Source organism: Rousettus aegyptiacus, unplaced genomic scaffold (genome assembly GCF_014176215.1).
Source record: "Rousettus aegyptiacus isolate mRouAeg1 unplaced genomic scaffold, mRouAeg1.p scaffold_m13_p_2, whole genome shotgun sequence".
NCBI lineage: Eukaryota > Metazoa > Chordata > Mammalia > Chiroptera > Pteropodidae > Rousettus > Rousettus aegyptiacus.
This window is the reverse complement of record NW_023416295.1, coordinates 153858861-153884180: the sequence shown is the minus strand read 5'-3', so window position 1 is coordinate 153884180 and position 25320 is coordinate 153858861. Positions and strand designations below refer to the sequence as shown.

The window sequence follows — 25320 nt, the reverse complement described above, 5'->3', positions numbered from 1 at the left end:
ATTTTAAAAACAGATATATCTAATGTTAGTTGTTAGAGAAATCACAAAACCCCTTCCCTCTCCCTAAATTTGCATAATTTGCCATTTTTACACACACACATTCACATGTGCGGACTCGCAAAAATATCTGAAACATATTTTTTTTTTAAATGTGCCAACTGAACTTTTTTTAATGAAAAGTTTCTTTATACCTTTGAGTATTTTCGCCAGTGTACATTACCAATTTTCATTTCTTCTTAAACTTGCAAGGCAATACCAGTTTCTTGAAGAATCCACTTTCTCCGCTTGCCATTTCTTAAGGCCAAGTGTGGTCCCTCCTTAGAGTCTGCATCTGCTCCCCTTGCCTGGAATGCTTCTCTCCAGATATTCCAGAGGTTACTGCTCTTCCACCTCAGGACAGTTATACATTCTCTTGTCTTTTAGAAGAAGATATCCCCCTCCCCCCAAACCGCCCCAGTTAAAATAAACACACCTCCTGCAATAATGCCAATCTCTATCCCTTTACCATGTTTTACTTTCTCTTCTAACATTCATTGCCATTTAGCATTAAATTTTACATTTATTTACATATTAGCTTATATTCACCCATTAAAACATAAGCTTATCGGGACTAGTCTTTTGTTCATTTGTTCCCTCCTAACCACTAGAATGGTGCTTGACACAAACCTAGGGTCAATATGTACTTGACTTAAGCGAGAAATCATTTGAAAGGTACAATGTATCTGAGAAGTATCTACATAGCACTGACATATTCTGTAGTTTCTCAGCCTGGGGGCATCATCTAGTCAGTCCCTGGTGAAAGAAATTTGTAGCACAATTACTAAGAGCCCCACTTCCTCTTTCTAAAACACACACACACAACACAACCTCGGGTTGGAAGTTCAAGGATGTTGGAACTACTAACTTCTCCATTAATCTAAGGGAAACTGTTGACCTCAACAAAGATTACTCAAAAAACACAGAGTACCAAACCAAGTGTGCCTACCACAGAACTCAGACATGATCTTGTTCATTTCTGGTGCACATTCCAAAAGGAATCCCATTTTCCACTATCTCAAATTTAGATGCCTACGCTTATTAAACAACACTAATGCATGTTAACGTTTGGCTTTTGGTTTACTGTTAAGTGAATAAAGTGGGGGAAAAAGACGAAACCTGTGCTACAATAGAAAAACATATTCCAGTAATCTCTCTTTTCCTTTCAAGCGTAAAAATTTTATTTTTGAGGAACTTCATACTGCACATTTTCAAAGAGAGTCACATAAGAAAGCAAAAATGTTATACTCCCCTCATCCTAGAAATAAATAAGGGCATAAAATTTCTTTTTAAATCATGACACTTGGAAGTTTAGCACCAGCATCCAAAATGAACAGAAAAGGAAAAAAAAGCATTTACTATATATTTCGGATTTCTTTGGTAGGGGTACACCCCATGTGGTATTAATATTTCTTCTTTCAATTCATATTACCAAAACAGTAAAAACCAGGAAAAAAATATAAACCTAGTGGTTGCTGAAACTGGGGAGGTTGCTCTCTTGTCTTCTGTGCAGGCATTCCCAGAAAAATTGCTGGAAAAATTGGCTGACATTCTCCTTTTATACTTGTTTCATGAAGAATAGTAAACATTCCAATATCCACATCTTGAGTTATTAGTTTTCCACTTCATTGCTTGGATGTTTCTTTGGTGTTGGTAAGGTCCTCGTCTGCTTTTTGATTTTTCGAATGGTCATTAATTCTTTAGGCCACCTGAAAAAAATTAAAATCAAATTTATAAAGAGTGACAAAATGACCAATAGTTAAAAAATAAAATGGCAAAAATGATGTTTTTTATAGAATTCAAAAAACAATATTTCAGAAGCTCTGAACAAAATCGACACATGTATCTTCTATAGATTTGCAAACTACACATTACTTCAATGTGTAGTCAGCACACATAGTGGAATCACAATAAGATAACAAGCTAACCTTTATAAAGAGGTTATTCAGTACCATGCCCTGTTTAAGCATTTCATGTGTGTCATCTCACTAAATCTTTGCAACAACCTTAGTGGCTGTGTCTAGTTAGTGTCCCCATTTTACCAGCAGCAGACATTATGAGGCAGAAGATAAACAAACTGCTCAGGATCACCTAGCAAATTAGTAGATCCTGGACTGGATACATAAACTTCTTGGCTCACACACATTATATACTGCACTGCCTCCAAATAAACAGTGTTGGTTAAAAAGAAAGGAAAAAACCACTCTAGCTTATTCTTCAGATTACAGTCTCCTGTTATTAAAATGAGACCTTGTCAAGCATGCTAAAATTATCAAACTGGCCACTAGGTGTCACAAAAGCAAAACCTTCAAAAGTTTTCTCAAGTGGTATACCATATTAATACTGTAATAGTTAAAACTGTTTCTAGAAAAAAAGAATTTGACTCTCATTAACTCTGCCTGAATGTTTGTGCGCCCAAAGCCTAGCAGGAAAATGTCAATCATGGAGATATTTAACCATCAAAACCACTGTCTTCAGATGAGGGGCTGACTCCGGTGAATCACAGAATGACTTTAGACTGCCCTGTACTATTGTTGAGAAATAATGCTATTTAAAAGAAAATATCAACTCATGCCTGGGCTGCCCAAGCTCTTACCTACCGATGGTGAAGGTGCCTGGGGAGCCTGGTGTTACTCAGCACTGCTCTGCTCGGTGGCTGGAGCAGGGTTCTCAGATGGCGCTTCACCTGCCTTGGTCTAAATCAAGAAACCACCACAAACCAGAAATCAGTCAATTCGGGTGAGAGTGGAGAGTTGAAGACTAAAAGTTCTCAAAAGTTGGAACCTTCTAACTTTTGGAATCTTCCAAAAGTTGAAGGCAAATCACTGTGCAAAATTTTAACTATACTTCAGTGTGAGTCAATACGAGCTTCCAAATGACAACACCACTATTCTCCCTAAAAGAAGTCTACGATATACTTTCCACACACTCTTAGAGGCAGGTCCTTCTCTGTAAATTCTGTCTTTTGTTTTGGACAGCCCTAAACATTTTAGCTCTGAATTCCCACTAGCATGGGTAATTCTTTCAGAGAATGTTAATTTAAATTCAAATATTTGGTTTGTGTTACGTACAGGATATACGGGCTCTCTCTCTCCCTCTCTATATATATATATTATACATACACACACACATATATATATACATGTACATACACACACATGGATCTTAAGCAAAGTGTTAATATAAACAAGTATTATTTTATATAAATGTTACTATAATAAGACTTATATTTTACACATATTTTTTAACACATACCATATATATTTCAGTGTCAGATTATAAAACCACTCTTAGAATAAAAAAGAATATTAAAGTTTGACACGATTAAGGATAATCTGGCAGTAAGCCCTCAGCTGGCTGGATTCACCTCTTTGCCATCTTGTGAAGGAGCATTAGGAGGACGGGGACGACGCCGATAGTTGTACGGGCGCCGGTATCCACGGCGAGCAGATGGCTGGTTTGGACCATTGGCTGCTTGTTGATTCTCTTTATCTTCAGCCTCTCCCACGGCTGGGGCAGGTCGTGAGCGAGGAGGTCCCCTAGAGCAGGGAACACAAAACAAAAAGAGAACAAGTACAACAGGACAGGAGTCCTCAAGAACATAGGTTTTATTCATTTTGGAAGATTAAAAAGTGATCAGTATTTATGGCTAGAATTATGCACAGACTAATGCGGCACACGGAAAAAAGTTTTGGAGGAAAATCCCTATCTTTCCATCATTTCCCTCCTTTGTCTGAATACCTATTTGTAGTGAATGAACATATACTGAACACATACTATGTTCCTACCAGGCGCCAGGACAGGCACTGAGGACAGGAAAATAAAAAAAGTGGGCGGTCTGGCATCTGCCCTCCACGGACAGAGTGTAAGGGAGACTAAAGGGAGTAAACGTGGAAAGAAAACTAACAATACTTAGACTATGTGCCAGAATGTGTGCTGGTGTGTTCTCATGTTAAGTGCTTAATGTTAATGCTAATTCTGTGAGAGTATGAGAAACAAGAGGTTTAGAGAGGATAAGTATTTGCTTGAACTATGCGGGATTGCTGCTTTCATAGAAAAAAAAAGGTCAACTTTCCCAAGATCGCAGCTAGGAATCGACAGAGCTGGGATTCACATATAGTCCTGTCTCCTCTCTGTTTTCATTAAGACATTCCTATGAAGACTCTTTTATTTCAAAGTCCTTAGGAATTAATCACTTGAGTGATTATGTCTAAAACTGGAATGAATCTTGTGAGGAAAAAGGACATAGAATGGTACGGATCCTTTCCCCAAACAATACACTTATTCCTCTTTCAACGGACCCACGTTGCCAAACTTGAAGGCGGCATAAGCATCGCTCAGGAACGAAGCTCCCATTCTGCACGCCTCAGGGCCGAGGTGAATGAACAGGAAGGCTGACAATGTAGAAAGCTGAAAAAGGGTCTCAGGGAGTCTAGCCCCACTCACAGTCTTCACAGGGAAAAAGCCCAAATAAAATGGCCCACTTCTTCACCAACAGTAACATCATGGGCAGTTAATACCCGACATTTATCGAAGGCTTACTGTACCAGGCACCGTACTAATCATTTTAGATGCATTTTACATTTAACCCTGCTGACAAGTGTACAATATTCCTTAATGTCCATTTTATAGGCCTGGTGACTACAGTGACCAGAACAAAGTTTTGGAGGAAAATCTCTATCTTTCCAGAAACCTGCTAAAGGACATACAGTTACTAACCGCAGGGCAGGAATTTAAACAGACAATTTCATCTGTAGCATGATTTAACCCTTGTACTAGACTAGCTCGGTTAACAGAATATTCAGTATCCCAAATCCTCACTGGCGCTCAATTTTTCCTACATGTGTACCACTACCATTGAATTACCCATCAATTGTTAATTTCATTAAATATAATTAAAAAATCAGTATTAATTTATATCACGTGAAAATTATCAAATACAAATAAAGCTTTGGTACAGGGATAACTAAGAATTCTAATTGTTTAAGTGGGGGGAAACTGTCACAAGGCCATCTGAAAACAAATACTGTAGAGTCTCCCCAAAACTTGGACATATAGTCAAAGCAGCCAACTCTTCTGTTACATAATAAATCCACAGAACAGACCTATAATATCCTCATCCATTGTACTATCACTCACAAGTCCTTCAGCTGGTCATGAGACAGTGGAAAATGTTACATACCTACGGTACCTGGGACGATAAGTTGGATTTCGATGAACAGGTCCCTGAAGTTGTGCTCCCTCTGGGACTCCATCCTTCATCTCTCCAATCTCACCAGCCTAGAAGGGCAACAGAGCTGAAAATGAGGATCATGCTAAGGATACGAGAGACACAAAGCACACAGCTGCATTCAGAATGTTTTTTGAAAAGCAATAAATAAAATGCTTCTTTACAAAGCTGAAAATTCTCAACTATAACAGTGAGCTATTCACTGATTAGATCTTCGTGAATGACAGAAAAGAAAAACTCACTCCCACTAGAAGTCTTCTGCCTTATCTAAAGCACCTAATTTTAGTTTACAGTATTAATTAACAGTTTGAAGGGTTCCATTCATCCCTTGAAAGGAAATCTATTGTGTAAAAGGAAATGGATGATATACTACATTTGAGCAATGAAAATCTTTTCACACTTTTCAAACTCAGACCCACTAATTCTATAAACTGGGTATCCCTTCAGTACATAGGCTCTCATGCCTCTAAGCTGTGCCTTCACCTCTGATTTCTTCCTTTCCCAATTTCTTCTTTGTATCTGTTTGTATAATTAAGTATAACATTCAAAAAAATAAAATACACTTTCTTGATAAATTTATTTTAAGCTGAGGGAATAAAATAATTTTATTGTTGAACTTCCAGGAGAAGAATTAAAAAGAAAAAAAAAATCTCTGAAACTCTTTACAACACAGCCACACTTCAACGTTCCTTCTCCATATTTCATCAAGAAAAGCAATCATAAAATAATTTCTACATTCTTTCAGTATCAAATCAACCAACGTGCCTACACTTGTATTAATTTTTTTTCTCATTACACTGGAAAAGTGGTCCAAGCTCACATTCAAAGCCAATCCCTCTTCTTTTGCCCACTAGAGCACTTTAAAGCTTTATCCCTCCTTTTCCCTTTCACTGTGTGATCTTCTCCCTTCTCTACTCCATCATTTCCATCCGGGCATACAAACATGCTGAAATAGAGCCCAATGTTTTCAATTATTTTATTTTGAAATTATCACAAACTTACAGAAATGTTGGAAGTACAGAATCTAATCCTCAGAGCCCATTCAAGCTTCACCAGTATATTCTTTACGTAAAGCAAGAAGACCCACTTAGAACCATGCACTGAATTTAGCTGTCTCCATGTCTGATACAGTTCTCCAGCCTTTACTTGGTTTTCGCTACCTTGATACTTTTAAAGATGAAAGGCCAGATATTTTGTAACATACCCCTCGGTGTGGGTTGCTTGGTGTTTCCCTTGATTAAGTTTACGCGTCCTTGGCAGGGAAGCCACTAAAGTGACACTGCATTCTTCTCACTGCGCCCTGTTGCACGGAGCATGGTTTCAATTTGTGTCATTACTGACAACGTTCGCACGTTGAGGAACAGTTAAGGTGGCAGTCTGCCAAGGCTCTTCTGCTATGTGTACTCTTCTCCCCTTTGTAATCAATGAGGATTTTGTGAAGAAATACTTTTTAAAAGTCTGTAGAAAATACTTCTTAAAAGTCTGTAACTATTTCATCCCTTAACAAATTCTTAATATGTTCATTTATTAATTTTTATCTGTATAGATTCACGGTTTTCTATTTTATTCAATGAATTATAATCTGTTACTATCATTACTGGCCAGTGGGAACCCTTTCAAGTTGGCTCATGTCCTTCTGACATGTCTCCAACATTCTTTGAGTACTTCCTTGCTTTCTGGCACAAGATGTCCCAGGCTCATATTGTACTTTCTCTGGCCCAGCTCTGAAACCAGCCATTTCTCCAAAGGAGCTTCTTTTTATTGGAGAATGGTACTGAGAAAGCGCAATGCTATTATCAAGGTGTCACTGATTTCTGGCCATTTCAGTAGACAGGAATTAAAATACACATACATGATAAGTTACACATATGTAAACGTGTGTTCATGTATATATGTGTATGGCGTTTGATTTGCCCAACTAATGGCATTATGAATAAGTTGCTGGTAAGGGAAGGCGTTAAGGGAAACCAGGAGAGAACTCACTCAATGTAAAAACAAAATCAAATCAAATCGAAACCTTCCCTGACCCCGTATCTTTCTCCAGATACTGCCCCATTTCTGTGAGCTCCTTTACAGACATATATTACTAAAGGAAACCCATCACCTCCACCACAGAAACCTCCTCAAAGTGGAAGAGAATACCTTTTCTTCCTCCCCCTTGGCTCTCTCTTGAATTCATTCTAATCTGATTTTTGTCCTCCCCATACCACTAACTTCCAAGTTATCAAAGCCAGTAGTCAATTCTCAACCTAAATTCCTCATCGACAGCATTAAACGCAGCATTTCCCTCTTGAAATACATTCTCCTTATCTGCTCCTTCCCATTGGCCTTTGCTGGACTCCTTATCTTTCTAATCTTTAACTGATGTGTCCCAGGACTCAGTCCCAGGGTCAATGTTCTACCTACATTTATTTTATAGTTAGTCTCATCCTATGTCATGCTTAAGTATGTTTTTTTATGACTTTAGAGTTATATCTCCAGTTTCATTTCTCCCCTTCGGCCTCTGCGCTTGCCATTCCCTGGGCCATGCGCGCCCTTCCCAGCATCTGAATGCCTTGCTCCCTTGCTTCACTTAGGTCTTTGCTCATATATAGCAACAAAGACTTTTGTCAGCCACATTCTCTCAAATGACACCTTTCTAACTCAAGCCACTTTCTATCTCTTGACTCTGCTTTATTGTTCTGCCTACTTGACATCTCCACTTGGAGGTAAAATTTAATGTGGAAAAAGACCCGAAATGATTTCCGCCTTTCCCCCAAACCTGGCCTTTCTTCAGTCTTCCTACAGTCATTTAAATCGAACACCACGAGGCATTCTTTACTCCTCACACCACACGTTCACTCTAGCATCGAATGCTATCTCTTTTATGTTTCATACATTCCCTAAATCTGAACACTCATCACGCCTCCACTGCCAGCACTCTAATCCATACATGATCATCTCTCTACAGGGAAATTACAGGAGCTGGTCGCCCTACTTGTTGCCTCCTGTGGTCCAGCCTCTACAGTCAATGATCTCTTAAGTATGTTTCTTTCCTCTTTAAATTCCTTTACTGACTTTTTACCACATCTAGAGTATATCAATAGTCCTTACCATCCATGGTCCACCAGGCGTGCTTGGTCTACCCTAAGGTACCACTCTAATCTCACCTCCTACCCCTTCTCTCCTCACTCATAACATCCCAACCACATGAGCCTTCATTTAGCTCTCTGAAAAAGCAAAGCTGCTTCTTTCTTAAGAACTCTGATTCACAAAAAAAGGACAGATAGAAACAGCTATTAACATGAATAAAGAATGAGAGTTTACTAGAATAAGAGAATGAGAAAAGCACAGGTGGATGTATTGAGTTTAAGCTCTCCCACTTCTCGTCCATGTAACCTTAGATAATAAGTAGCTAATTTTTTTTAAATACTCAAATCTCTTCAACAATAACAATATGGGAACCATAGCCAACTTCATAAAGCTGTAGGAAAGACTGAATAAGAATTGATCTCAAACATCTGCCACTTGCCAGATGCTAAATATTGCTGTTTATTCTATCATAATTCTTTTCTAGAAGACTACAAATAGTTGCTATTAGCTTAGTAACCAATTCTACTAAATTTTCAAATACATAGAATTATTATCTTTTAACAAATGGAAGTCATTTGGTCACTGATCAGGCTATATTATGTCCTTGGTACATAAGGGAAATACTATTGGCCAATATATTATCTTCTTTTTCCCACTGTGTCCAAGAAATTTCATAGTTTTATATAGAGAGGAAAATGTTGGCAAAGAGTTGTCTATTTGACCTCAGTAATTTTTACCTTCCTAGAGATCTCTCTATACTTTTAAGCCATTACAATGACAACCTTGAGGTCGCCTAGTTGTATAGGAGAAACTTTTTGGAATTTTCACTTGACGCTATTGGTTAGCTTAAGCAGACCTCTTACTCACTGAACATACAAACATGATATGCAGTAGGAAGATTCTAAGGAAAAACTGTTGAAGGAAGGAATCTAACATAGCTTTTACTTCAGATATGGAATGAATAAAAAATTCAGCCCAGGTTAAAACAACTAAAAGTAGTTCTCTGAGTAAGCACATTTTTTTCAAAATGAGTTTTTAATCAGCTTCTGCAAATGATTTTCTACATGACATTGAAGCATCACCTTCAATTCCTAAGATGAAATATACTTTATTTCAAATAATATGGAAAAGAATCATCATGTTCTCAAAAAATAAGATACATGTGTATATGCTAAATACTAAGAATGATTATTTCAGGAAGGCACTAGCATACTAAAAATAAATGTGTATTACAATCTCACTTACTCTTCCTGTCCTCATTTCCTAGAACCCCAGAGCACTGCCCTAAAGGAACGTACTATGCCTCATGTGCCCAATCTCTCCATATACGTAAGTCTACTTGTTATTTTTAGCACATTTGTCAGGGACAGCTGTTAAAGAGTGAAAGGAAAAAATAAGAAGCAATGTAGAAAGAACACAGTCATGCATGATGAGACAGGCAAGGAGTAGCAAAGAACAGACTGAACATAATGTTCAGTCAAAACACTTAGTGGACAGAAAACAAAAACCAAGGACACTAAGAGGAAAATTTTGTAGCTAGTGATAACAAAAATGATATCCTAAGTTTTCCAAGTTTCTGGGGACTGCAAAGTTGGTGTAAGGCTTATTAATTACAGGTCAGGCTCACAATACCTGTATTAACAGTCTGCAGCAAAAAAGGAGATCGACAATCAACCATCTCCACTCTATGGTAGCTTTTCTTAATAATCGACACTATCCTATCTATATTACAGACTTATTAGATGTTAGCTATCCTGAGGGAGGCATTATGCCAGTCTTTACTTTTGATTTAATCATCATAACCCCATGGGTGGAGGCACACTATCACCCCCAGTTAATGGATGGACAAGTTAATCTCTCCAAAGTTTGGTTTTCTCAAAAGCTCACAGATAAAAAGTAGCAGAGACAAGATTCAAATCCTGGCCTGCCTGATTTCAGAGTTTAAACTCTTAAACACATACCACCTGTTTCTCTACTTTACTATAAACTAGAAACTGTGCCCTATGTGCCAGGGTCCCCAATCACAGGCATGGCTCATGTGGTTGTGTTTTTAGAAATGCAACTAGAATGACTGCTCTGAGAATGCACACAAAACCTTGCCTCAGCTTTTGTAGCATCGGGAAGCAAGGTTTTACTTCCAGCAGCTGGTGTTGGAGGAGGAGGAAGAAGAGGAGGCAGAGGAAGGACGGAGGGGTGAGGACTGCTGAAGAGAAGTCCCAGGTGCAATTTTACCTGCATTCTGTTGGGATGGGAAAAGACCCGTGAGCGACGGTCAAAGGTCTGTCCCACGTGGTAAGGCGGGAACCGCCGCCGGTACTGAGGGCGATACTGGGGGCGGCGCAGCTGACTCCGGGCCCCAGAGAACTGCCCATCATTGGCAGGGGGTTCAAATCCTTCACTGCTGCCGCTCCCTTCCTCCTCCTCCTCCCCAGCGTACTAGCGAAGCAAAGAAACAGAGATTCAGAAAAAGTTTCAGCGAGGAAAGAACCAAAGAATACCATTTAGGATGAATATCACCAAAAGAAAAATATCTCCCCAAAAGAAATAATCCCTTCTAGTTTTACAGACAAAATGCATTTAACCCAGATCATCATGTGATTACCTGGGATAAACTACATTAAGATTAAAGTAGATCTGTGCAGATAAAATACCAAGAAGCAGAAAAGCAAAAGCAATCAATCTATAATGAATTTAATAGTCATCTAATGAGAATTGATGAGTATTAGTTGACCAACTACCCAAAGATCATCTACAACATTTATAATATTTAGCGTGTCCCCTAACATTTGCCTCTACTGGGGCAAAGTTAAGGCAGTCAAAAAAAATATGTTTTGTAGTGTTCTCAAGTTTGTTCTAAATAAATGGTTTACTTCCTACCGCTATTCTCAAAGTGTGGTTGGCGTCTCCCAAACCCTTCGAGGGGTTACTAAGATCAAACCATTCTCGTAGTGCTATGAAGATGCTATGTGCCTGTTCCTATTTCATCCTCTCAGGAGTGTGTGGCGGGGTCTCCTAGAGCTACAATGACACGGTCTCTCGGTCTCTCAGCAGCCTGAATGACAAAGGAGATATGAGAATCCAGCTGCCTTATATTAAATCAGACATCAGAGATTTGCAAAATTGTAAAACACCACCATGCTTCTTGCTCAATTTAAAAATATATAGTTTTCATAAAAGATGTTTTTTGCATGTAATGAATTTATTTTACATCAATTATCTTTTAAATTTCTGCTTTAAGTTCCAATATAATATTAAGATATAAACACACATAAACAAAGACTCTTGAGAGCCTCAATAATATTTAAGCATCTAAATGGGTCCAAAAACCAAAAAGTTTGAGAACCACTGACATCGCATGATTTTCTTCTTATGTTTAGGAACAGTCTTAATTGTACTTTAATAGATCATAATAAGTAAAAGATATGGGCAGTTTCTAAATATAACTCCTACTAACAAAGGGAATTATTGGCTCATTTATATTTTCCTGTATTAAAACTACCATATCATATACTAACATTTTATATTAAAAAACAGCCAAATATCTCACAAAGAATTTTTTATTTCAAATCTTACTTTAAAGGAAAATATGCAAATGCAAAAGGTAGTCTTAAGGAAAGTAACTATAGTTTTTTAAATGAATAAATTAGAAATGAACAATAACCCATTTCTTTTGGGGGTGAGGATATTTGGAAAAGCTTCAACTATAGCCTCAGCTAGTCTAATTTCAGAAAAATCAAGCCATTCATCACTGTGTAAAACCTGTATCCCCAATTACATCAAGACACAGACTTCATAAATTGTTTTTCTTTTCAGGCTTTTCTGTGTCTTTTTGAGTTTTATATGGCCAAAGCTTTCATTAGGAGTTTTAATAAAATAAGAGTAATGCCAGCACCACTGCCAAACACGCTCTTGAGTGGTAAGGATTTAAAGGCATTACAACAGAAAACGGTTGTTCAGGTACACTCTCAGAAGTTCGGGTATTTTATTTCTAAACACCTTTTACCTGCACGACTTCAGAATTCCCAGCTGAGGAGAAAAGTAAAACTTTTCATTAAAGGTTTCCTAGCACTTTTACTTCTGAATTAACCTAGGAATCAAAATAAGCACAACTAGAGAGAGCTCTGTGACTCTGCTGAACTTGGGTTCACATGACTCAGGAAATGCTGTAGCTCACATCTACCCCCCACCTCCAGGCAGCTTATTAAAAATCAAACATAATAAGCAAAACATGAGTAAGAAAAACATAGAAACAGAGAAAGAAGATGTAAAGAATGTGATAAAAATCAGCTTGAGCAGGGTGATAGAGATGATAAAATGAAGAGGAAAAAAGCATTCTGGTAAGCAGAAAGATATAAATCTGCCACTGCGTAGAGATAAATCATTCTGTCTGCAGATATTTTATTCTGGTGAGATTTTTCAAATGTGGCCATTGATTTACATAGCCACAATCCTGTGCTCACGAAGCATTTTGAGTTTCATTCTATATTCCCAATCTAAGGCGTTAATTCTAGAAACATCAAAAAAGAACTCGAATCTATAGGATCCTCATGACCACAAATGAATGGGACTCTCTTTGGGTGCCGAGAGTACTTTAAATTGAGCCTCCTGAGAAAAATATAGCCAGGCTTTGTTGTAAACCCTTTCACCTGAATTGGTATCATCGATTTGAAGAACTAAAAATCCAGAGAATTACTTATTACTTCTTTACTTTAAAATAATGGGAAAATGCTATGCTAAATAAAATAGCTACTTAATTGAGAGAAATTTAATATTTCTGTGGCCAGCACTGTTTATTAGCCTATTCCCAAGCTACTCTCCATTCTTCCCTGCCAGCCAAACACTGATTTTCTTAGTGGTCAACAATGCCAGTCCCAAGAGATGAACAGGTATAGGCCAATCACAGAAATGTCATTCCCCTTTCTCAATAAATGCCACTAGGTTCTAACCATGTAAAAGAGCCCAATAAAGAGAGAATGGCTTTTTGAGACCCTTAATGAAGCCTTCTTGTTACTAGATAATTAAACTTCTAAAATTTGCTGCCAAAGACATACAAACCGATAGAACTTTTGAGTGGCAAGTTTCCAATGAGACCAGTGGCTTCAGATAAATTCTGGGCACTAAAAATTTCCCATCAACAAAAATAAATGGAAGGAAGGAAGGAAGGAAGGAAGGAAGGAAGGAAGGAAGGAAGGAAGGAAGGAAGGAAGGAAGGAAGGAAGGAAAAAAAGAAAAGACAGCATTTTTCTGTTCCACATATGCACACTTAATTTTAGACATGAACATGTTTTTCAATTGCTGGTTAGGAAGAGGGACCAACATACATTACGGGGAGGTCCACGGCGTCTGCCATAGTAGCCACGTCTGTAACGGCGCCGATCAGCAGCATAACGGCTCCCTTCTACAGGAACTCCATCTGGGCCAGTCACATTGGCTGCTTCTGCACCCTGTGACAGAAAATAAAGATAGCTCAAAATTAAAAAAAGCTAAACTAACCCACCGAAAGCAGTCTTAGACAGCCAGAATATTAAAGATTGGCAAAATGTACTATCAATTCCTATTGTGACCTCAAAAACACACCCAAGTTTTAATAAGGTGAGCAAGGTATTTAATGTCCTGATTGATATGTATATGGCCTGATTGCTCACACAGCCTAAACTTTGCCTTCTTGTTTGGTTACGCTAAGTTCAAGAGCAGCATGTACCTCTTTAAAGAACATAAACTAGTAAATATAATGTAACTGTCAAAGAAGGAATACTAGACCAAGAAGGATATTCTCCTCAATGGAAAATAACTAAGATCGTGTGAACTTCCTAGAAAATGCCGAAACCTATGTTACTCTAAGAGATACCAAGAGAACCCCTATGCGTAGGCTCACATGGCTGTCCAACAATGCCTTATTGAGAGTGAAACTGCTCCCATCTTGGCAGCAACGGGAAAAGAGCATCTTTGATTTAGTTAATATAACTTCTACACATGCAGACCTTTCTATTATTCTCAAACAAACTTAGTGTTAACCTCATATGGACAATGGATAAAATAATGCTTCAAAAATATAAAAATAATCAGACAAAGGAATTCAAGAGTATATTTTACACCCCACCGTCAACGTGTAAAACCTCAAATTCTGAAAACAAACGGGTAAAATTAACCTGGCAAAACAAAATTTTAGGAGCTGGATGGAATAACTGAGATGATTATAGGCTGGCATTTGCAAGATGCCCTGGGGATCACATTGGTAAAGATATCATTTAAATTTCTGTAGTAAATAAAGTGTTCTTTTAAAACCAAACAGTTTGGGAGCCACTAAAAGTAAGGACTCTGAAAATGGTGTATATGCATGTGTGGGATGAGCACATGCATGGGTATTAACTAGTCATTCACCCAGTTTATGTTCAGCTGCCATGATTAGCTGCCATGGCAGTTGTACCACATACGGTTTTAAAGTGTTTTTATTCTTATTCAATATTGTTTTACTGATCTATAGAATGGATTGTTTGTTAAAGACAAAGCATAAAGGACATTACTAATATTGGAATTCAAACTGTAACAGAATAAAGAAAATTCCGTAGAGACACTTCAAGATGATCCATTAGCTTCATGTGAACAAAGTTGTTATTAGTCTATCAAGAAGCCTTCAGCTTTCCAAAATTCAAGCCAAAGAGAAAATGCAATGATTATATTCCATTTGAATCTATCATCATTTATTGAGATTAAAGCATTCTTGACTGTGTATTACTTATGAAAAAGTTCTTAAAAATCGCAGCTTGAAAATTTTATTAAAAAGTTAAATTTTAATTCACACTTGTACATATATTTGTACCAAAATAAAATATCATTTTAAATCTTGAGAAATTAGCTTTTCCTTCCAGAAATAGGCTTCACCATTTATTAAATGAAAATTTAAAATGTCCTTTTATAACATATCAAAGAATATTTATAACAACATCCAGTAATCAAAAATATTTATACGTAAAAGTCACTTCTTCCTGTTACACAAAAAAAACCCAAAGTAATGTGAACTCCTAAGGGGCTGAGAGACATTTACGATGCGAGGAAACCAAGTGCCAGCACACGCTCATACCCGGCCACAGCTTCCTCTCACCTTCTCTCCTTCCACCACGTCAAACTCTACAGTTTCTCCATCTCCTACACTGCGCAGATATTTCCGTGGGTTATTCTTCTTGATGGCAGTCTGTCAAGAGAAGAGAAAATTCTAAATGACGTATATGTCAACACTGATGACAGATTTCATCGTTTTCAAGTTTACTGAGTATAATGAAGAAACTGTTGATCTATTATTACTTTTTAAAACTATCATTCTACTAACCTGAATCTCTAAAACAACAAAACAAACAAACAAACAAAACACTATGGAAACCACTCCACGCTAATCTCTTGATTCATGTTATCCTTCAGAATTCATCTTGGTAGGGGTATTAAGCAGAATGTGTAGATACCACACACTCCTGTTACAGCCTGATCACCTACCCATGACGTTGGATATATTGGTTCCCTCAAACTATTAATCTAGTGCCATCATTTGAGGGGGAGGAGTTGGATGCCTTCATAAATCTGACATACACACAAGTACACATTTTAGGTAAAAAGCTCTATAGAAAAGAGAAAGTGCTAACTTCGAAAAGAATTTTAAAAAATGTATGAATGGGAGGAGGGATGAGATGAATAGAAAAAAGGAATTAGAAAATGCCGATGAACTTCTAAGCGAATATACGAAATTACCACAGGAATCACAATATTACTGAAAATCTGGCCTTTCCCCTATCACCCATTGTATGGGTGGGAAAACATGAGGCTAATAAGTAATTTATCTGAGGTCATAAAGATGCGGCTTGTGGTGAGTAGGGGCGTAAGTGGGAGAATTCATATCCCTGTACTGTATCTACATATTTATGCACATGTCCCTGATAATATATTAAAAGGTCATTGAAGATGTCATCCTGCATTCAACATCTACACCTAAATATGTGCTTATGAACAGAACTTTCTTTTTCAACCAGTAGAAGGAAGGAAAATAATCCTTGTAATGAATTTCCATTTCTTTCTGGTCTCTCTAAATAGTTAAAGGGGCTCTGAGTTTCTATGGAACTAGGTCAACCTTATTTTATAAAGCGATTAGGCATGTGTAATCCAGCCCTTCCCTTACTCCGAGTAGGAGGGAGGGGAAAAAAAATAAAAGAATGAGCCAATAGGGCAGAGACTTCACCCACAGAGGAAAAAGGCAGTTCAGGACAGGATATATGCTCACGCAGTTTGAACATTCAGCCATTCCAAAGCCAGCCCCTCCCTGCCCGCTTGTTCCCTTTTTCCTGTTAAACTGGGCAGGCCTCAGCACAGTGAGGTGACTCACCACACAGCCTCACGGGGGCTGAAATCAGGTCATACACTCTCAGGCTAACGTAGCTGGCCACTAGTGCAGAGACTTGTGAGGTCCTTCAATCCAACAGTCACCAAACGTGGAGTCTGTACCCCCAAAAGATCTATTAACCTCTTGGTATTATAACCAACACTTCCTTTCAGTTTGTTATGACTTTAAAAGTCTTTGTATGTAAACAAAAAATCTATTCAAATTATCTAGGTATAACTCAAATATATCCAACTCAAGCAGAAATATAAATGACAGAAACCACAACTAGAAAGCTTATTCTTAGATATTGCTATCTCCAGTCACCACACGCCACCTCAATACACACAATCCTAAACAAAAAAAAAAACAAAATCACCGACAACCAGATGCTTGCCAGAGCCCTGCAGGTAAATGTGCAGGTATTAGTACCCGGCCCTGTGCCTCTCTGTTGCTATACACTTAGAACTACGAACATATTGGATTCAATTCACTGAAAATTAAATATAGAAAAAGGACAGTAAGGGTGGGTGGGTATTTTTTCTTTTAACCTATTTCGTAGAGCAAGACCAGGATTCATGATAATAGAATAAATAACATCCTAGGCTAATAATGTAAAGAAAGACTGAGATACCTGCAGCAGAGAAGCCCCTATTTTCCATATTTTACCCATCTTCTACACCGGCTTCGAATTTAAGGGAGTGTGGGGCTTTTGGCCTGGCAATGTGCTAACAACCATGCTTACCTTTGACAAGAGTGAGGACTATCCTGGGAATTGTGAGTTTTCTCATGCCTTGGATACATATGCCCTAACTATCCACTTCGCTGTGCTATTACTTCAAATTAGAGCTGCTCTGATAGAGGAGCTCTAACAAATACCCACCGAGGCAAAACCAGGAGAGTTCCAGCCAAACATTACAGGGGAACCCCACAATCAAGAGAACAGGATGCCGCCATGGAAACAAAAGGCTTTTTGCTAAAGGCTCAAAGTCTTTAGAGTGATATGGGGGGTTCAAGGTATGTATTAAAAAGGCCTTAGATGTGGCATATAAACTAAGACCTAGGGGAAGAGTATTTCAGGCACAAGAACATGTGGGAACAAAGTACATTCCTGGGAAGGAAGGACAGCGAGGCTAGAACTCAGTGACCAGTGGGGAGGACAGTTACACAGAGCTGTGTGATACCTGGTGAGAATTTAGATTCTCTTCCAAATACAACAGGAAGGCATGCAAGGTTTTAAAAGAAAAGACTGTGTCATGGAAGAGACATGATCTGATTTGCTTTTTAAAAACACTTCTGTTAACTGCTGTATGGAGAAGAGCCTGGGGGATGGGGCAATAAAAAAATAAAAACATTAAAAAAAAAAAAAGGCTTTAAAAATTAAAAAGCGATCGAATTAAATATTACTTCATTTCATTCAAATATAAAAACTCTTTGAAAAAAGTTATTGTGATGAGACAGAAGAGCTTATCTGCCAACCTTAAAATGTGGGATTGAGCTCTCTTGCAAAATAAAATCACAGAAAGAGTTTAGAGTAGAATGATGATGTATAAGATGACATTCAGGAATGGGAAAACAGCACAGTACCAATGCCACCCTCTTCACATACATAAAATGTAACATTTATTACCCCCTTACCTGATGTACAAATACATCTTCTTTGGTGTCATTTCTGTTAGAAGAAAAAAAGCTCACAATTAAAAGGTACTAGGTAGGTGGAAAAACTTAAAAAGAATAGATGTTTTATGAGTTTAGATCTCAAGACTTCAACACACAACATAAATTTTTGTTTATTCTCTGAACTCAATTCAGATGCCGGGAATCAACTCCCATGAAAAATTTCTAAACCCCCAAGATACCCACCTTACTCTTCTGCATTACCACAGTGCTTAGATCCTAGGGTACAGATTCAACACACAGAAACATCCCTTTCCTCTCATCTCTTTCTAAATCACATGATATGTAATCAGAGCCCCAGATTTCCCTCCCAGCAAAAGCAAAGCAAGACAGTTAAAAGGACAGAGCACAGCTGTGAACTAGGCTCTCCTTACACTGAAACCTAAAACAGTCCCCCAACCACCACCCCACTCTAACCCCTCCTCCCCCACCCCACCTCTAAGGGAAAAAAAAAAGACACGGAAGAAACTGGAGGATTTTTTTAAGTGTGTGTGGAAGGGATGGTTGAGGTAGGAGAGTTACAAAGAAAATATCACATAAAAACATATTTCCAAGAGCTTGCACTCACATTCCCATTCTTATATGATTAGAAGTTACCATGGTTTAAAGAAAACACTACAGTTTCTACACAGGACTTGGACCAGACCTGGGTTACAGATCCAGCTCAATTACTCACTAGTTGTGTGACCTTAGGAAAGTTGCTTAACCAGTCTAAGACTCCATTTCTCCATCTGTGAAATTATGGATATGAAGTCAATTATCCTAAGGCCCTTCCCATTTCTTATTTATCCCCCCACCCATTTTTTTCTTTTAATGACTAAATTTTATAAAATAAGTTATTTATCAATGTTCTTGCAATATATTCTAACTAATATTTAATGATCAGTATCTTAGAAATGAGATTATTTACAGCACTTATAAACCTTAAAAACTTATACAAGCCATTAATAAAGTATGGTAAAGAATTTTTAACTCCTGGTACCACAACATAACTATGTTTTTAAAATATGCAGAGATACAAATACACATACCGATTTATAAATCCATATCCATTTCTGACGTTGAACCATTTGACAGTGCCAAGGACTTTGGTGGCTAAAATAGGATTAAAGCAGATAAATTAGTAGCTGACCTACAAAGAGATAAAGCTCATATCACTAAGGTCTTAATAGCATTATATAAAGCCCAAACATACCTGAGGAAACCATTAAAAGCTTAATTCCAAAATATATTAGAAAAGGAAAATGAAGCAAGCGAAGCTATTATAGGGAAATACTTTCAAAAAAATAAAACTTTCTTCCCTTTAAAACTTTTAGTAGAGTCGTAAGATAAGGACTGGTCATTAATCTATACAATTCTGCAGGAAATAAAATTGAAAAATATCATTTAAGGAAAAACAAACAAAAAAATGTTCTTTGAGATTATAGTTTAACACAGAAAAAAAATGTTCTAAGTGTAAAAGAAGGTTCACAATGAAAGAGAATGTAGATAAACAAGGTAAGCACAAGTGACCTTAACACAACATTTTCACACTTCAAAACACTGGCAAACTTTATTAAGTGAAATAGTAGTTCCTTGTTAATAGCTAATCTACAAACACATAACATAAAGTATCTTGTCTAGTTGCCAGTTGGGGGCCTATCAGAGGAGTCAAGAGTAATAATAGAACTGATGCTGTCTCAATCCAGTGCTGTACTCACCACCCTGAGACATGATGTAACAGGCCTTTTCAAAACACAGTGATGAATTTGGGCTTCTGTTTCACTGTTTACTCTACTCTCTGCAGTTGGTGGAAATGAAATTCAGCATTTTCTATAAAATCCCCCTCTTAAACATGATTATTATATCCACTTTCCGTCACAAGGAGTATCACTTCATACAACACCAAATTTTAACAGAATTTAAGAGAAGTCATATAAATAAATAGTATGGTCATATTAATTTGTCCTTTGTAGATTCATATTCGTTACAGTCATCAAGTAAAATTTGAAGGCTCCTTTGAATCAATTTTGAATGCCCAATTCAGTACCTCTAAGAAACGCCTATGTCTAAAGTCAGGAAATACATAAAGCAATTCTCAAGATTCAATGAAACAGGAAATCTGACAATAGAGTGCCTTAAAAAAGAACTTAGTAAAGAATGAAAGTAAATATTAACATTAATTCATGCTGAAATCTCCATGAGATACAAAGTTTATAATTTCCAAGGATAAACAATAAGGATACAGTTTTTAAAGTCAGCACTAAAAAATAGTAATTAAGATTTGCTTTGTTGTGGGTATAGTTATTTCTTAGTTTTGCTAGGTATGCTTGAGGACTATTTTAGCTCTCTTTGTAAAAAGAAGAAAAAAAAAACCTGCTCTTCATGTATTCAAAATCATTCAGCCCACCACTGACAGAGCAATTTCTAACTCTGATTCCAAGTAAGGAAGATGTCTCCAATGAAGAGCTTAAACCATTGGCATCTTCAGTTTTAGGCCATACTAATTAGAGCAGCTGGGCAAAGAAGAAAAAAATTGTTTTAGATCCAAATGTACACAGAAGAGGCCTGCTTTTGATAAATCATATGCTTTTAAGTCACACATTACCTCAAATGACATATTTTTTGTGTCTCTTTCTATGTGCCTCCAATTAATGACCTGAGAAAATAAAAAGCTAGGAACTGTTTTCAAATCATTTTCATAAAAGTTAATGTCTACCACTGTTAAAGATATAACCTTGATTAGAAAGGCAACATTAATACAATGAGGAAAAGATAAAAACTGATTTTCAAGCCTAACTTCAATCCAAGCTGAAGGTTATTTTGCTCCCCCAACCCAACCCCATGGAGTTTTAAATTTTCTCCGAATTCCACAAATATTTTCAACAACTTCTTATGGTCAAACACATTCATGAACACTTCTTGCTTCAAACCATAAACTCACTTCACCTACATAAAGTGTAAAAGGGGGACAGAGGAAGACCATAATGGCTTCCATAATGTTCATTAGAAGGGAAGTGCTTCACTCAGGTAAACTAACTACCTTTCCTGGCCTATGGCTGTATGTACACTGAAGTTAAAGACTGTAAAAACTAGAACGGGAGAATACAAAACCCCCAAATTCCATTTCAGTCACCAGTGTGCCCGGCACATTTTAGGCACCCATGTGTTTGCTTGGCAAAAAAAAAGACAAGAAAAGAAAAATGGAATGGCAGGACACAGAGAACAGAGACAGTGTTGAAAGGTCATAGAGAAAGCTGCCCTTCATTTTGAGAGTTGGAGTTCCAGTGGAAAGATGAAAAACCTCCAGAATCATCACCAGGATGTAGCAGAGGCTTAACAGCAATTGGTGGCTGAGAAAGTAACTTTACCTGTTTCCTTCGTCTTTAAAGATATCTGCTTTAAAAATCCAGAAGGTCAGTTTAGTTCCAGAAGGGGTACAAGGATCAAGTGAATAACTGCAAAATTCCCTTATTACAAATAGAATTTAAAGGGGAGGGGATATATCTTAACACCACTTTGGATAACCCACGGTTGTCTCTCTGACACACTTTGCATGAGTGTTCCAAGAAAACACTTGTTGGAAACAATATCACAGTTCAGTATTGGCTAGACTTAAGCAACTTTTAGTCCAGCAAAATGAGGGCTATTTTGTTTCTTAACTGACACAGGTTACATTTAGCATGGGCAGTCAATGAGTAAAAGCCCCAGAAAAAGAAAACAGGCCTCTCAAGGTGGAGAACAGGGAACTATACTGTGCTTTCTTCACATTATTCCCTCAGTGTTCTTCCCAGGAATTTTGGCAGGCAAGGATCAGAGGGATCAAACACACTGCACTCGAAATGCTGAAAATTTCTCTAAAGCATCCTACATTATCTCCCAACTTTCCTGTTTTAAGAGAGTGAGTGATATCTGCACACACCCTTGAGAAAGCTTATTTATTCACCACCCACCTGCTTTGTAAGCCTCTTTAAGGCCTCACACAGGGCGTTACTCGAGAAGGCTGTACGTGACAAAACCAACAATGACCACAGAAACCCTTTCTAACGCTCTGCTAACTTTTCATCAGACTATTTCCTTTCCTAAGTTAAATGTCCCAAGATGACGATGTTCTAAATAAACGTCATACCCACACTTCCTAAAAAGTTTTTTCGGCTGCCGCATCACGAGCCTTCCCCACAGTTTACGAAAAAGAGGCGTAGCGACTGGTAAACTGTGAATGGTTCTTCGCGGCAGTGGGCACAGGAAGGGAGGACGTGGGACCGAGACCCAAGAGAATTGCAACACCTCTTTCCCGGCAAGTGGCCGACAGACGCATGGCGCCTTTCCCGTGCCCATGTGGGAAGGGCATCAGGGACAGACACCTGAGCCTCCCCAGCAAGAAGTCTTGCCCACTTTTTCCTCCCCGTCTGCTTCTAGAACCTGACTCTTCCCCAAAGGAAATCCTCCCCACACCCAGATCCTGAGCAAGGACTCCAAAGTCGCCGTCCCACGTGTCTGTTCCTCCCCTACATCCACATCCATCCCTCCCCTGCGTCCCCTCTCCCAGGCTGCCGCTCCTTTACTCTTTGGACCGAGGCATTTACCACTTCGGGAAGGTGCGACAGTGTCTGGCTAGGCGACCAAAGTCAAGTCCCAAACTGCTGGCCCAGGACCAGGAGGAACGCGCACCGGGCGGCGAGGAGCGCAGAGCGCCACGCGCTCACCTGGGAGCTCCCGCAGGACGGGCGCACTGCGGCCGCGGCTCTGGGGACCCGAGGTCCCCGGGGACCCCGTACGCTCAGCTCCCCGCCCAGGAGGAAATGCATCGGGAGACGCCCACACGTGCACGGCGGAGCAGCCCCTACCCTCGCGGGCCTGACTCACCGAGAACTTTTTTCTCCGCGTCTTCACCGCCGGCGGGGGCTGAAGAGGCGGGGGCCGTGGGGCCCGTGGCTGCGGGGGCCGCGTCCCCACCGGGGTTTCCTGCGACGAGGGCGGCGGGCGCCGGGGCCGCGGCCTGGGGCGCGCCGCCGCCCACCGGGCTCTTGGGCGCGGGGTCCCGGGGGGCCGCGGGGGCCGCCTCCGCCGGAGCCTGCGGGAGGGTGGTGGTGGTGCTGGTGGTGCTGGCCTCGCCCGCCTCGCTCATGCCGCCTCCTCTGCTCTCACTCGGGCACCTCGGTGGCGGTTGGTCGGCGGTTAGCGCGGCTGGTGGTCGCGGCGGCCGGGCTCGCTCTCGGGGAGGCCGGTGCGGATCTCGCGGCGCAGGCGGCGGCGGCCGGGGTGGGGTCTCGCGGCGGAGGCGGCTCGAGCTCTCGGGCTGCGCGCTCGCTCTTGGGCTCCTCGCTCGATCTTACTGCCCCAAAAATGGCCCCGCACAAGTTTTTCTAGGCGGCGCACGGGCCGGGGAGGGACGGGCGGGCGAGGGAAGAGGGTGGGGAAAGTTGGCTTCGGAGTTGGGCACCGACTTCATTAGCATTTAAAGGCGCCCGAGGTCCTTTCCAACCCACCCAACCTCCCGGGACTCGAGCGCGGGGTCCGGGATGGGGAGTGAAGGAAAGCAAAGGTAAATCCGAGGTTTGCATTGTAATCTGGAGCTGTCTGAGGAGCACGCCCTGCTGGTCCCTTTGTTGGGAGGGGGTGTTGGGGGCGGAACGGAGGTCTCTCTCTCCCTCACCACCTCCTGACACCTGAAAATGACTTTTAGGAGAAGGAAAGAAAGTAGGGCATCCAAATTATGCTGCTCTTCTCTCTCCCAAACACTTGTTTTTAGATACATTTATTCATTATCAAGCTTACATATTATAATATACACTTCTGATACAGCAATTAAGAACTAAGATAATAAACTCTTACCACTATTTGGCAACTTATTGCTGAAAGATAATTTACAGATAATTCCATCTATAACCCGCAGGTGAAGAAATTGAAGTCCTCTGAGAATCTAAATATCAAGAGTTTATACCTATTTAACAGAACAAATAATGAACTGTTCATATGTATTTAATATTGTACTTGAAAAAAACTGAATAAATCCACATCCTACCTTCTGCTCAAATTGCTTCTGCCAGCTGGTGGAAGCTTAAGCAACTGAGCCCTCTTGCTTAGCCTTGGGGATGACACGTACAGAGAAACATCACTTAATAAATGATATTCTCAGTTGGAAGAGCCCACATGGCCTTTAGAGAATGAACTGGGTCGTGCTAAACATATGCCAGAGGGACTGTGATTTGTACCCCAAAACTCTCTGGAATACAGGACTTTTAGGTGTTCTTTGCCTGTAGGGTCCAGACAGACATAGGTATAAACTTCTAAAGCTGTTCTTCATTAACAGAGTTAACTTGGCTAGGTATCTAATGACCCAGAGTTGGTTTCCTCCTTTATGAGAATGTCTCAAAGGTGTGATGGAAAATATATGAAATTATTGTTATGTAACTCCAGTGTCTGGTCACACAAAAGCTCCCCTTTTCCTTCCTTATTCCTCCAAACCATTTACCTGTTTCCCGCCGCCGCCCCCCCCCCCGCCCCCGGAATTACAGTTATGTGTCTGTCTGCCCCACTTCAGTAAGGTACTTATCAAGTGTAATTCATTACATTTCCACTGGTTAGCACGGTACCTAGCATAGAGGTGGAACACAGTAAATATTTACTAAATGAAAGCAAAAAGACCAAAGATTCCTAAACTTAATTATTTACCAATATATTCATTGTCAATAATTATGAAATTATCTTGCATTATGACTTTTTTACTCCATCCATGAAAAATATAAATTAAGGAAAATTAATTTTTAGAACAAATAGAAAATTGTGGAATTTTTTACTTTTCCACGGAATTCATCAATATTTTTTAAATTACAAACTCCTAAATGTTTGACTTCCATATAGAGCATACAGTAGTGCAAGATATATATGGATGCTTTAAAAACTACTGACCTAATTCTAAGCATGCTTAAATTACTTCCTTTTTTTTTTAAAGATTGTAGTC

General features: G+C 39.2%; 1 protein-coding gene across 4 annotated transcripts; it reads right to left on the bottom strand.

The window, feature by feature from the left end:
• Positions 1-1191: 1191 nt before the first annotated feature.
• YBX3 (Y-box binding protein 3) lies at positions 1192-23721 on the bottom strand. Of its 4 annotated transcripts, none has more exons than XM_016156384.2 (10): positions 23223-23721; positions 19409-19472; positions 18339-18372; positions 15441-15530; positions 13660-13782; positions 10571-10774; positions 5219-5316; positions 3404-3575; positions 2633-2732; positions 1192-1745 (listed from the first exon to the last, which is right to left on the bottom strand). In XM_016156384.2, the coding sequence occupies exons 1-9, from the start codon at positions 23482-23484 to the stop codon at positions 2667-2669; spliced, it is 1113 nt and encodes a 370-aa protein (XP_016011870.1). In that variant the 5' UTR covers positions 23485-23721; the 3' UTR covers positions 1192-1745; positions 2633-2666. The 4 variants fall into 4 exon arrangements, with proteins under 4 accessions (XP_016011870.1, XP_016011872.1, XP_016011869.1 ...); XM_016156383.2 differs by having other exon boundaries at positions 1194-1745; positions 2637-2732; positions 23223-23719; XM_016156386.2 differs by lacking the exon at positions 10571-10774 and having other exon boundaries at positions 23223-23719.
• Between the last annotated feature and the right edge of the window lie 1599 nt (positions 23722-25320).

Coding starts and splice junctions, on each gene's coding strand:
- YBX3 (XM_016156384.2), bottom strand. CDS start 23,484: ATGAGCGAGGCGGGCGAGGCCAGCACCACCAGCACCACCACCACCCTC. Junction 19,473..23,222: donor CGCGGAGAAAAAAGTTCTCG/GTGAGTCAGGCC, acceptor ATCCTATTTTAG/CCACCAAAGTCCTTGGCACT. Junction 2,733..3,403: donor CTTCACAAGATGGCAAAGAG/GTGAATCCAGCC, acceptor TTCTTGATTTAG/ACCAAGGCAGGTGAAGCGCC.